This window comes from Marmota monax, unplaced genomic scaffold, assembly GCF_021218885.2.
Source record: "Marmota monax isolate L192 unplaced genomic scaffold, Marmota_monax_Labrador192_F-V1.1 WCK01_AAM20220418_F8-fsc00106, whole genome shotgun sequence".
Taxonomy (NCBI): Eukaryota; Metazoa; Chordata; class Mammalia; order Rodentia; family Sciuridae; genus Marmota; species Marmota monax.
The window spans coordinates 6,217,860-6,231,312 of NW_026695218.1; the positions used below are offsets into that span (position 1 = coordinate 6,217,860).

At 47.3% G+C, this 13,453-nt stretch overlaps 1 protein-coding gene across 4 annotated transcripts; it reads left to right on the forward strand.

Moving 5' to 3' along the window:
* The first annotated feature begins 2,017 nt into the window (after positions 1-2,017).
* Positions 2,018-13,246, forward strand: Bola3 (bolA family member 3). 4 transcript variants are annotated; one of them, XR_006849275.2, is made up of 6 exons: positions 2,018-2,137; positions 4,429-4,549; positions 7,720-7,808; positions 11,057-11,163; positions 12,155-12,211; positions 12,908-13,246. XR_006849275.2 is itself a non-coding variant. In XM_046432227.2 (5 exons), exons 1-4 carry the CDS (start codon positions 2,084-2,086, stop codon positions 11,120-11,122), a joined length of 330 nt encoding a protein of 109 aa, XP_046288183.1. In that variant the 5' UTR covers positions 2,018-2,083; the 3' UTR covers positions 11,123-11,163; positions 12,155-13,246. The 4 variants fall into 4 exon arrangements, 2 of the variants coding, with proteins under 2 accessions (XP_046288183.1, XP_046288182.1); XR_006849274.2 differs by having other exon boundaries at positions 11,057-12,211; XM_046432227.2 differs by having other exon boundaries at positions 12,155-13,246.
* Positions 13,247-13,453: the final 207 nt, after the last annotated feature.

Consider the following 13,453-nt stretch of genomic DNA (forward strand, 5'->3'; position numbering starts at 1 on the left):
TAAAAAGTGACTGATGTGGCTACATGGGGGTTAATAATAATTTTTTATAAGATAATGGGTAATCAGTTTGGGATTTTTTTTTCTAACATTTCGGTAGGCTTATAAGCAAACACAAAATGATGTTCATAAGGGTTTCTAATGGCTAAGTGTTTCAAAGCTATTTCATACTTTATAAAAAGAGTGAAATCCAAATAATCTTGGGGCATGCCAGAGTCAGAATTCAAAACTTCACATACAGAAACCATGTCCAAACCATGCCTTGGATCTTCTCAGTAAATACTCTGATAATGTCCTCTCTACCTAGGGACACTACAACCTGTGCCATTATCACTGGCCACTAGATGTCAGTGTCCCCTGCCACAGATGTCTGATAGTCCTCTAAACTGAGGGTATGGGAAGGAAGCAGGGTCGGGCAGAGCCAATTATTCAGAAGTCATAGAATAATATGGGTAATTGTTGAAAGTTGGAGTCACGCTTTCAATAAAGGAGGAATTCTTCAAATACAAATTTGTGAGTTTGATTTAATCAGAGTCGCTTGGTTACAAGTGACAGATTCAGTACTTATTTCCAGCAATGCTGGCTCCCAGTTGCACAAGCACAAACATCTGTCTCCTCTTAGCTCTGCTTTCTTCTGTGTCTGCTTTATTTGTAAAATAGTTCTGCCCAGATGGTTGCCCCCAAGCAGCTCCAGGCATTCTATCAGCTTAGCTAACCCAGTTGAAAAGAGCATTTCTTTAGTTCTATGTAAGGTCACCTCACATTGGTCTGGTTCAGATCATGTGATCAACCCCAAGCCAATCCCCATCTAGTTATCCTGAGTTGGATCCTGTGTTCACTCCTAGAGCTGGAATTGGGTGGGCCTCATCTGAACATGTGGTTTGAATAACAGTGGTTCACCACTACATTGCTTGAAAAAGTTGTTTTGACAGTTTTAAAGTATCATTGACCTCAATGAAGAAAATTGAAAAATTAACAAGTTATCCCCGATCATACTAACCATAACTTTTTAGGAACCAAGCAGAAAGTGTGTCCACTAACAGTAGCCCAAAGGAGAAATGATGAGGGCGGATACATAGGAGTCACTCAATATCAGAATGAATGAGTATATTTATAAAGAGCAAATATTGGTCCAATCCATACAAGTACAACACTAGAGATATTGATTACATAGGCCAGAGTGCAGTGGTAAAAAGCTGATGAATCCTTCAGGGCAGCACTAGATCACATGCTGCAATTACAGCTCCCGAAAGGACTTGGTTGTATTTTGGCTTTGACTTGTCTGACAGTGCTCCATATCCAGGCAGGCTTGCTGACCAATTGCCTCAGCTTACAGAACTCCTATGATGTGTGGGTCCAACCTGTGCCTCTGCTGGGCAATGTCTAGCAGCATCTTAAACCCAGACCTTTCCTACCTCATCCGCAATATCCAGTCAGACTATTTATTCCACTCACCTCCCAAATGTCTCAGTTCACTCCACCCATCCCTCTTGCCACTTAATTAGTGGCAGGCCCCTCATTTCTCACCTGGACACTGCATTATCCTGGGACCTTCTGTCCTTGTCTCCAATTTCAGCCCCTTACATTCCACCCTTTCTCACAGAAGCCAAGGTGATCTTTCTAAAATGCAAATCAGAAAATGCGTCCCTTGTTTACGTCCTTCCACGAGAGAGACCCTGGAGAGAAACCCGAGCTCCTCAGGTCAGAAGCCTGCCCGGCTGCAGCGATGGGGAACGGGATAGGAGAAGTTCCACCAGGGCACCACGGTGAGGAAAGGACGTACCGCGCTCCCAGAGCTGGTGTTGCTGGCTGCGGAGGAAGGGGATTTTGACCTGGCCAAGCCTCTGTCTTGAACCAAGACAGCAGAGGCCGGAGGAGCGCGGTGCTGACCAGACCCAGTCGGGGCCCGAGCTGGGCGGGCGCCGAAGTTCTGGGCACCGACTCCCCGCGGCCGGGGCGGGGCCGGGCAGACTCGCGGCCTCCGAGCGGCAGGGGGCGGCCTCGCCCACAGCGACAGGTTTCGGCCCTGGCTCTGCATCTCTCGGGAGGAACGGCGATCTCGGGCTGCGGGCCGCTGCGGCCCGGCATGGCGGCGTGGAGCCCCGCCGCGGCAGCGCCTCTGCTCCGCGGGAGCCGCGGGGTGAGCGGGCTGGGTCGGGGCTGTTCTCTCCGGGCGAAGCTTCAGGGGGACATGGCCGGCCGCCGTCGGGGCTCTAAGAAGGGCTCCCGGGGGCGCGGGCAGTGCCGGAGGCCGCGCTCTCTTTCATTTTGTTCGTTCATCCGTTCACTCCACGGCCATGGGCGCGCGGAGGAGTGTGAGGCCCTGCCTGGCGCGATCTGCTGCAGCTTCGGCACTGGGTGGAGGTCGGGGTCCAGGGGGACAGACACATAAACAGTTGTGTACACCCGGAAGAGAAATGTTGATTCGCGAAGCGGAGGGCAGTTGCCTCGTCCGGGGTCCAGGCGTGGGTGCCAGGCGCTGCGAAGAAGGGTGGTCTGGGCCATGGGAACTTCGGCCGAACCTCTGACCTTGACCCTCCAAACTCCGCAGCCCCGGGCAGAAAGCCCTGTAGAGGGCACTCCACTCTTGCCCTTCCAATCCTTTCTGCCCCTTCTTGACTGTCTACTTCTTTTCCCTTTGGGATTGATCCTGCCTCCCTGGTGCATGCAGAGGTGTTCTACCAGCCGGCTACTGTCAGCTTGGGTAGTGGTCCACTGGGGACTTCGTCAGGCCTTTTAAGGCGCTGCCCACAGGTGTGCTAAGATGATAGATGGCTTCTTCCCAAGGATTCTGCAGCGCTAACCACCCTCTTCCACTTACTGGTTGCCCATTCTGCTTGCCATCTGGTTACCCTCTGCCTTTCCCTCCACCAATATTCTGTCTCCCAAAGCACCTCCACCCCTGCCCCTGCAATCTCACCCAACCTCAAACATCCACTTTTTGCTTTTCTCTACATAGCACACAGACCTAATTCCAGATTCTTCTCCCGACCTGCATTTCAACTGCCTGCCAGACTTTCTTTGCCTGTGCCCAGTGGGCATGCCCCTAATCTGCTCAAAATTCATCCATCCATGAGGGCTTCTGAGAACCAGCACCAGGCTTCACTGCAGGCTGCTATTTCAGGACAGTTGCTTTCTTGGCCTTTAAGAGCAATTGGTGAGAGAGTCCCATTTGCACAACTGAGATTCTATGACAGGACCCTACTCTGGGCCATCAGGAAAGACGGGTGAAGAAGTGGCACCTTCAGCACCAGCACTTGCTAATAATCCTGGGGTTTTGCCTGCCTTCCAATGCCAATCAGGGACCAGCCCAGTGATTCTCCTTCCTGGTGTCTCCCTAGACTAGCTGTACAAGTCACAGTTTTCTGCTGCTTGCTTTGGTACCAAGAGCCTAGGTCACACCTGGGGTTATATAGCCTAAGAAGACGAAAATCTCTAGCCTGGCACTCAGCCTGCCATGGTCTATTCTCAGCCTCTGCTCAGCATGTGTGGGGTCCAGCCCCAATGGCTGCCAACCTGTTTTTCTGCTGCTTCCCTCCTAAGGTTTGAGACATGTTCCTTCTCAAGCACTGGCTTCCTCTGGTAACCATCTGTGAAGTGGAGGTGGGGGATTGTTTTCAATGGTGAATAACCCAAAATTATTCCTTCTTCAGGACATTTAATACAACATCTGTCTCTTCTCTCTAGTGAGAGTTAGTACGTGGTATAAAGGGGAGCTGGCAGTAGGTTGTGAAGTTACCTTCCCTTGCGGAGGGTGCATTCTGTTAATCAGACCTCAAAAGTGAGTGGGATTTGACCCCACTCTGCAGGGCAGTAGATGGGCAATGCCATAGTAACCTGGCAGGGTAGGTCTGAGGCAGGTTCCCTGGCCTTTTCTCTGACTCCGAATTTTTTTTTTTTTTTTTTTTTGTACCAGGGATTGAACTCAGGGACACTAAACCACTGGGCCACATCCCAGCCTTTTTTTATATGTATATTTTATTAGAGACAGGGTCTCACTGAGTTACTTAGGACCTCACTAAGTTTCTGAGGTTGGCTTTGAACTCATAGTCCTCCTGCTTCAGCCTCCTGAGCCACTGGGATTACAGCCTGGCTCTGAATCTTACTAACAGAGCCATCCTTGGGCACATTACTTAGCGTCTCAGTGTCCTTGACTGTAAAACTCTTACAGTACTGTCAAAAGGTAAACGTCTTTTGGATTGCGTCTCAGGCCTTGTCAGAGTAAATTATTTATGATTTATCTTTGCTCCCACCCCAAAAGTTCTGTTCTGTGTCCTCGGAAGCTAGATGGCCACTTGATAGCACATATTCCCTCTGACATAACTCATGGCTGTGCAGTGAGGATCAGGGGCCTGTCTTGTAGGGGAATGGCAATAGCCCTGGGGGCAGTACTGTCTTGCTCTGCCATGAGCCTTTTCTCTTCTATGGCAGTTTCCTTTGCACTGTGTCCACCGGATGTTTGCATCCCAGACTGAAGGGGAGCTCAAAGTGACTCAGATTCTCAAAGAAAAGTTTCCTCGAGCTACAGCTATCAAAGTCACTGACATTTCAGGTAAGGCTTTCTCGTCATTCCCACAGAACTTTGATGAGATTTTAGCCTGTGGAGAAGCAGACAGCAAGGGGCTAGGGAGGGAACTTGGTGCCATACCAGTGGCCTCTCAGTATGTGTTGCTTTGGGACAGAAGGACCTTGGCCTTTCCTACCTGATGTTTTGTGGAGGTGGAAGTTTCAGAAATGTAAGAGGGGGAAACTGTGAGGGGAGGGCCTTGCTGGGAGGATTCAAAATTGCAAGCCTGGCCTATCATGAATGAGATCCCTCTCAGTCACTCCAGAGTTTCTCATTTCACTAGAGGTAGGCCTTACTCTGATTCCCCCACATTCTCCTGATACCCTAGAATGTCAAAGCTCCAGCTGCCTTACTTTCCTCAGGATACAAGCTCAGAAAGGCCAAAGGATCTTTCCAGGCCCTTGAAGAGAGGAGGCAGTAGAACCAAGGCAAAACCAGGACTCTCTGCTAAGCTCAGTTACTAGCCCAGCCAGCCCACCCTTTCTCAGGCAGCCTCTGATACTCAGAAGTTCAGGCTGACTGTAAGGAGCATGCTGGGGACACAGCTTCTGCACTCACAAGATGGGGAAGACAGGCCCTTTATCCAGACACACACATGGGCAGCCAGATAGGCTTGTATCTCCACACCCAGACTTAACCACTGCTTTGCCACAAGAGCTCACCAACAGCATTTACATGGATTCTGAAAGAGTTCTAGGAAGCTAAAGATCTGTCAGAATGATATGTCAGGGGACAGCTCTGCAGGGTCGCCAGGCAGTGCTGAGACCTTGATGTCACCAGGCCTTTACCTGTCCCAGGCCTAGGGCAGAGCTGGAAGTTTTCCCTCAGTTTGGCGCTGCCCAGCCCTGGATGGAGTTCTAAAAGGATGTTGTGATATTATGGTGTACATATTTTGGTTTTTGACCACAATTCCTGGCTTATAGCCCCTTTCCCCAAAGCAGGCCAGAGATATTAGAATTTCTCTTTCCCAAGACATTTCATAGAAACTAGTTTTCTCCCACCTTTTTTTCTTGGAGCTGGCCATAAGGAATTCTCTGGTGATTATACCCCTTTTTCAGAAGGAGTCCTGCCCTGTGTTCACAAGGAAGAAATTCTGCACAGAGAGGCCAGGAGGAGTCTGAATAGATAGCTTGCTGGGTTTCCCCACCCAGTATATTAGCAGTTGTGCCTTTGCAATGAAGTCTCCAGAAAAATATCAAAGGACAGGATTCAGAGCTTCTGGGTAGCCGAACACATGGAGATTCCTGGAGGTAGAGCTCTGGACAGGCTATGAGAGCTCTGTGCCCCTTCTCCCATACCTTACCCTTTGCATCTCTTCCTCTGTATTCTTTGTATTATCCTTTTTTTTTTTTAATTGGTTGTTCAAGACATTACAAAGCTCTTGACATATCATATTTCATACATTAGATTCAAGTGGGTTATGAACTCCCATTTTTACCCCAAATACAGATTGCAGAATCACATCGGTTACACATCCACATTTTTACATAATGCCATATTAGTAACTGTTGTATTCTGCTACCTTTCCTATCCTCTACTATCCCCCCTCCCCTCCCCTCCCATCTTCTCTCTCTACCCCATCTACTGTAATTCATTTCTCTCCTTGTTTTTTTCCCATTCCCCTCACAACCTCTTATATGTAATTTTGTGTAGCAATGAGGGTCTCCTTCCATTTCCATGCAATTTCCCTTTTCTCTCCCTTTCCCTCCCACCTCATGTCTCTGTTTAATGTTAATCTTTTCCTCCTGCTCTTCCTCCCTGCTCTGTTCTTAGTTGCTCTCATTATATCAAAGAAGACATTTGGCATTTGTTTTTTAGGGATTGGCTAGCTTCACTTAGCATAATCTGCTCTAATGCCATCCATTTCCCTGCAAATTCCATGATTTTGTCATTTTTTAGTGCAGAGTAATACTCCATTGTGTATAAATGCCACATTTTTTTATCCATTCATCTATTGAAGGGCATCTGGGTTGGTTCCACAGTCTAGCTATTGTGAATTGTGCTGCTATGAACATCGATGTGGCAGTATCCCTGTAGTACGCTCTTTTAAGATCTTCAGGGAATAGTCCGATGTATTATCCTTTATAATAAAACCAGTAAACCTAATGTTCCCCTGGGTTCTGTAAGCTGTTTACACAAATTGTACCCTAGAAGGGGGTTGTGGGAACCCTGATTACAGTGGGTCAGTCTGAAGCACTGGTGAAACAACCTGGGGCTTGTGTCTGGCATCTGCATCCAGGTAAGTGGGGTCACACTGAGTTGGATTACAGATATTCAGCTGATGTGCTCTGCTGTAGGATGGCTTGCTTGCCAGTGGAGAGAAATTCCCCCCACCTGTGAGGTCATGGGCAGGTCTGTTGTGAGTGCGTAATGGGAGAAACCGAGTTTGAGTGGGTTTTTCATTCTCAGTCATTGAGTCCAGGAGCCTGAGTGTAACCAAAATGTGGATTCCTCAAGCACATGACATGAGAAGCAAAACAAAACCTGTTGAGTAGATTGTACTTCTCAGATAGTGGCCTGGTGTTCCCAGTGCAGGGGACGTTCTCCTGTGCTTTGCTTTGTTTTAGTGCACTTGGCCAGAGCTGGCAGGGCCCACCTGCTTTAGGGCTTCACTGTAGCTCCAGGTCCAAGTCCAGCATATTCACTGTGCCCCTGGTTCTCTCCTGCTTCTTTGCTCTTTTCTTTTCTTTTGGATGGGATCACAAGTACAGCCTTTAAACCAAATTTAGTGTATTTTTTGCATTTTTAAAAATACAGATTGCAGATCCTTTGGAATGAGGAATACTGAAATTTAGTCCTTCCCACTCTCTGCCGTGGCATTTGTTGTCCTACTAAAAGAAAATACTCTATATTCCTTAAGTTTAACGTGCTTTGTGCCTTATATTTCCTGCCCACAAGTGATAATCCTGGGTAGCACAGTGGCCTTCCAAAAGAAAGAGCACATTTGGGTTGAGGCAACCTGGAAGAAGCCTGCCAGGAGGTGTATGTGGTCAGATCAGAAGCCGTGATCTTTTTTCTACCTGTCTTAGCAACATTCCTAGATGCCAAATAATAATACTTAGACCTTCTTTGGGTTGTATTGTACTTCCAGGACACATGGGACCATGGCTGTCACACTTAATAATCAAAACACTTTTGACTTGTGTTTATTTTAGGAGGCTGCGGGGCAATGTATGAAATTAAAATCGAATCAGAAGAATTTAAGGAGAAGAGAACTGTCCAGCAGCACCAGATGGTTAATCAGGTCAGTGGAGGTACCAATGATCCTTTGCCACTGGCCTTCAGCACCTGGGGGATGTGGGCAGAGCACCGTGGTTTTCACTGGCAGTCCTAGGAAAGAATAATTCAAATTCCACAATTGCACAAACAGGACTGGAGACCTGAGAAAAATGAGATTGTGGGCAAATATGGATTTTATTCAAAATTGGAAACAAGCCACCCAATTGTTATTTTGTAGTTGCTTGTCTAGTGAATAGTGTTTGTAAGCAGGCGCAGTGCTAAAGGATAAGTGTTTTTGTAGATTTGGGCTTTTTTTTTTTTTGCCTCCATTTAGGCCTACTTTATAGGTGGATGAATTCATGTACAGCATGATTGAGAATGGCTCCAGCTGCCCCAACCCAGTGACAGAACATTTGGGCCCTGGAACTTCATGTTCAAACAAACTAGGGTCCATTTATGCTTGGTTTAATTTGAACTTATACCAGCTTTGGCCCTAGGGCCTGTGTCTGTAACTCACCCTGTTCAGCAGGTGGTTTTTGTTTTGTTTTGTTTTGACATCATTCTGAAAGGTCTTGCACATTGTAAACTAGTTTAATTTTTGTAAAGCACAGCTATAGTCAACAAGATCTGCAGTGGCCCCTCGTACATTGCGTTCAGGTGTTCTGCACTGCCATTTGAAGACACCCTGCTTCTCTGCACACACCATCCAGCAGCCTGCTGCTTACTCATCTATTCTTTCTGTATCTGTATATTTGCCCAGATCAGATCTCCTGCCTAGACTGCCCTTCCCCTCTTGCTGGCTCAAATGCTCTCCCCCTCCCTCCCTGGCAGGCCATGAAAGCCCCTCCACCCTTCGACTCCCTCTGTCAGCTGCCAATGTTTTCTGCCTTGTGTCCTGGATACTTATGCCCCTGCCGTTTATCCCTTGGAACCTGGGAACCCTTTGTGGGCTGGTTCCATCTTTTAATTTCTCACAGCACATAGCCCTACAGCCCTAAGGAATGCTGGTGTCTGGGCTGTTGCTGACAGCAACATTCTTCCATGGGTCAGAGTCCAAATAGAATACAGGGGAGGGAAGATGGGGTGGCTCAGCTCATCCTGATCTGGTGGAATTTGGGTTTTATTCTCAAAATTATGTGGTTGCCTGATGTAACCTACTCCCCAGGTGCCACAAATGCCACAGCACATGGTTAGGGCCCTGATGAAGATATCTAACTATACCAGGTGGGCAGTGTCTAGATGATTAAGTTTGAGGATATTAGCTTTGATAGAGTCACATGGGAGGGACAAAATGAAACCTCTTTAAAGAGCAGGTCAGTTGACCTGTAGGGGTCTGAGCTGGGGCCTGGAGTTGCCCTGCTTCAAGCAGGTATTAGCACCCATCTAGGAGGAGATGAACCTGGGAATGACCAGCCTCTTGTGCCCAAGGTCAAGCTTCCCAAGCACATTGTTTTGTCTTCAAAAGTGGAGTGAGAGTGGGGTAGGAGCCTCATCCAGCACACAGGATGTCAGAGTGGGGCCCTGGCAGGCCTGGGTCAGGGTAAAGCTTTCCTTCTGGATCTTTTCTGGCCATCCTCACACCTAGTGATGTTCATCTTGGTGACACAGGATCCAATTCTTGGTCCGGAAGTCCCTTGCTGTGGTAAATAGCTGTTGCCCCCTCCCTCCTGTGGCCTCTTTCCTGTCTGCTGCCTGATGGCCCTCCCCTGAGGGCACCTCTGCTCATGTTTCCCCTTTTGCTCAGTGTTCTTCCTAACCTGGGATTTCTCACCCTCAGGGGATCTGTGCCTGCTCTTGCCTGTTCTACTCCAGGCTGTCCAGCTCTAGGGCTGCCTCCTGCTGGGGCCCCTTCTCACCCACTTGAAAACCAGTGTACAGGAGCGCCCCCCTAAGGACACCTGTAATGGGGCTGCCAGGCTTGCAGCCTTCCAGGGCCATTGCTGCCGGCCTGGAATCTGATTTTGTTGCTTTCTGTTTTGTGAACTTTTACCTTTATTGTTCTTCCACACCTTCTCCTCTGAGTCCCCAGCTCCCAAAAATGTGGTGGATATAGCAGAGCTCGGAAATGCTTATCCAAGGGCTGGGGCTGGGGCTCAGTGGTAGAGCGCTTGCCTGGCATGTGTGACGCACTGAGTTCAATCCTCAGCACCACATAAAAAAAAAAATGAAATAAAGATATTGTGTCTACCTTAAGAAAAAAGAATATGTTTCTCCAAGCTATGTCTTCTCACCATGCACTTTGGCCAGGTTACCTCTCCCCCTAGGGCCTCAGCTTCCTTCCTCTCCTGTAAAGTGACCCAGGTGATCTCAAAGGCCCTCTAGCTGTGGCATGTGATATGTGTGATACTGTGGGGGTGTTGGGAGCCTTCAAGGAGCCGCACAGAATGCAGGGAGAAGGTGTTAGGAGAGAGAAGTGTGGAGACCTGAGGTGGCAAAGCCCAGAAGTTTCCTCAATCCAGGACCATCAGCTGAGCCGTGATTGGGCCCTCATCCAGCCAGCGAGGCCCAGGAGTGTCTTTAGCTTGCAGAGGGCAAGTGGTCCCATGTGCTGTACACTCTTCACCCAGCTGCCATATGAGGCTGTAAAAATGGGGAATTTGTGGCATTTGTGTGGTTTTAAAGAATAGCTGCTCATGGTTTGAAATAGCAAACATAGAAACAGCTCTAAAGTTCATTAGGGGACAAGTTGAAAAGTTATAATACATCTGTATCGTGGAACATGATGCCAAGGCAAAGAATGACACTTTATGCTTACTATGGAAAGGTCTCCAAGGTAGATGGTTAGGGAAAAGCAAAGTATAGAACAGTATGTTTGAAATGTTAGCCATTTGTGGTTTTGAAAGGCAGTGGTGTGGAATATACATTCATGTCTTTATGCATTTTACCCCTGTAAATATATACAAGAAACTACAATAGCAGTTTCCTGTTTGGGATGGGAGATGAAGGACAGGTGTGGAAGGGAGGCCTCACCATATACCTTCTAGTTTTTCAGCTATGGTATTTTTTTGTTTTTGTTTTGTTTTCAGATCGAGTCTCACTATGTTACTTAGGGTGATCTGGGATTCCTGAACATAGATGATCCTCCTGCCTCAACCTCCCAAATGCTGGGACACTAGGCCCGTGTCATTATGCTCAGCTTAGATATTATTGATTAAAATAATTATAAAGGAAAAAATTTCTTAGACAAAATGTGCAAAGTCTATTTCAAATGTATAAAGATATTCTTAATTGATGGCAAGTACATAAAATGATGATGCTCTTTTACTTACTCAGGCACTAAAAGAAGAAATCAAAAGCATGCACGGACTGCGGATCTTTACCTCCGTCCCCAAGCACTGACCACACCCTGACTGCACAGATGCTGCTGCCTGAAGCCCTGGGTGAATTTCACTGATGGCATTCTTCCCAAGGCATTTGCCAAAAACTTTATCTATTTTTGGTCATAGACATTTCTATATTATAATTATAGAAGAGATGTTATCTATTTAGATGTTAATTAAAGGCCACAGATACCTGACACTTTGGGAGGGTTGTGACTAATGCTTAAAGTTCATTTATTTCAGGAGTATGTTCCCTTTGTCCAGAGTGGTCATCTTTGGACAGTTCTGTCCTGCCACTAAAGACAGAATGAGCGCCATCTTTTTGTCTTGTGAAGAGGTTTTCTTAGAGCTGGGGGTGTGGGCTCAGTGATAGAGCGTTTCCCTAGCATGCATGAAGCCTTAGGTTCCATCCCCAGCACTGTGAAAAAAACAAAAAGTTCTGGTTTCTTTCCCTTTATGAAACTGCTCAATTCTCTTTATCATATCAAAAGGAAGAAAAGGTCCTTTGCTTTGGCTCTTCCTTCATCACTCTTGCCTTTCCCTCCAAACTTCTTCCAAGAATTACCTTGGACCCTTTTTATACTCTGGAGCAGACCTAAGGATTTAGGGTTGCTGAGTCTGCATCCTCTCCTGTGTTTAAAGATCCCCTACAGTCTGCCTTTCAAGGGAGGACTAGCCCGCCTCCTCTGATAGGAGCAGGGGGTGGGGCTGGGCCTTATCAGACTCCTTTGCAACTCAGCCACAGGCCATCTTGACTCAACCCCCGGCAGACAGACCTGCCCTGAATTTCTCAGCAAAAGACACTACGAAGCAGGGATATGGGACATGAATTCCAGCTGCTGTGGCTGCAACATCTGGTGTTCTGGGTGGTGGCTGCATAGTCAGTGTTATAGGCTGCTGTCTCTGAGCCCACAACAGTAGCTTCAGTATCTGGGTCTGTAGCACAGTTTGGGCTTCAGCTGCACAGACTGCCTTATTCCTACCTGTTTTCAGAAGCTAGCTTTCCAGTGTTCTCAGAAATCCTGTGACTTTTCCTGTATCCTTGCACTAGATTCTTCCCTGATCACAGAAGTCAGTCATTGGCGGATGCTGGTAGCTGAGAGCCCTGGTGAGTTCACCAGCCCTTTGCAATGTGGGCTCCTGCCCTCCCATCCCTACCTTTCTACTGTTCAGCTTCCTCAGAGGTGACCACATCTACCGCCTCTCTCAGTCCTCAGCTCCCTGGTCACCATGCTGGTGGAAAGTTGACATCTATTCCTTCCTCAAACTCCTTTTTGTATTTCATAGGTTCGACCACCAGAGAAGTCAGTGGTCATTGTCTGTTCTGCAGGTGCCTCCCTAAGAAACAAGGGGATATAGGTAGAGCAACCTTAGGTCCCCATGTTTTTTGGACAGCACAAATTTCAAACACTGTTCACATACCGTCTCCCCATATTGTGGTTTAAAAATATTCTCTTGTCTACACCGTGGGGTTGGGAGGAATTGATATCCTGCTAGGGCAAAACTGCCTTTGACGTGGAATGGTCACTCAATTCTATCAGTGCTGAGAAGATGGGGCAAAACTAAGAAAACTGTGTCCGAGGGCCCAAGCCACCTCCGAAAGGGTTAGATAGCAGGAAACATCTAAGACCATAGTCCCAGAGGCTAGCCAGATGGTAGTGATCAGCGAGGATGGAGAAGCCACAAAATTAGACCCATCAGTTACTTGTATGGAACCTAATTGTCCTCCTTTTAAGGGTGGGCTCCACATACTGATCTGCTCCTAAAGAGTAGAATACAGGGTAAGTGATGTGCAATTTTACAGACAAAGTCCTAGAAGGCACTATGACTTTCCTCGTCACCCCTCTAAGCACCCTGTTGTGAGGACACATGAGCAACCTATGGAGAGGACCATATGGTGAGAAACTGAGGCCTCTCACCAAGAGCCAACCTAACAGACTTACAAACAGCCAGCCAGGAGCAGGCCTTTACCAAGACAAGAGCCATCTTGGAAGTGGATCCTTTGGCCACTGTCAGAAGATCGCAGCAGGAGCCAGAACCACCCAATTGAGCCATGCCACACTTCCTAACCAAACTGTGAGATATAAATATTTGTTTTAAAGCACTATGTTTTGCAGCAATAAAGAATGTATTTGCACATTAATGAAGCATCTCATTGATGAAAGGGTTGAAGGGCCAAACTGCCTTTTAGATGGGGGCACATCTAAATATCAGAAGCAAAAATGCCACCGACTCTCCTCTTCATCATTTGTTTCAAGATCTGCAGGTTTTTTTTTTTTTTGTTTTTTTTTTGTACTGGTGATTGAACCCAGGGGTGATTAACCACTGAGCCACATCCCCAGCCCTTTTT

Coding starts and splice junctions, on each gene's coding strand:
- Bola3 (XM_046432226.2), top strand. CDS start 2,084: ATGGCGGCGTGGAGCCCCGCCGCGGCAGCGCCTCTGCTCCGCGGGAGC. Junction 2,138..4,428: donor TGCTCCGCGGGAGCCGCGGG/GTGAGCGGGCTG, acceptor CTTCTATGGCAG/TTTCCTTTGCACTGTGTCCA. Junction 7,809..11,056: donor AGCACCAGATGGTTAATCAG/GTCAGTGGAGGT, acceptor TTACTTACTCAG/GCACTAAAAGAAGAAATCAA.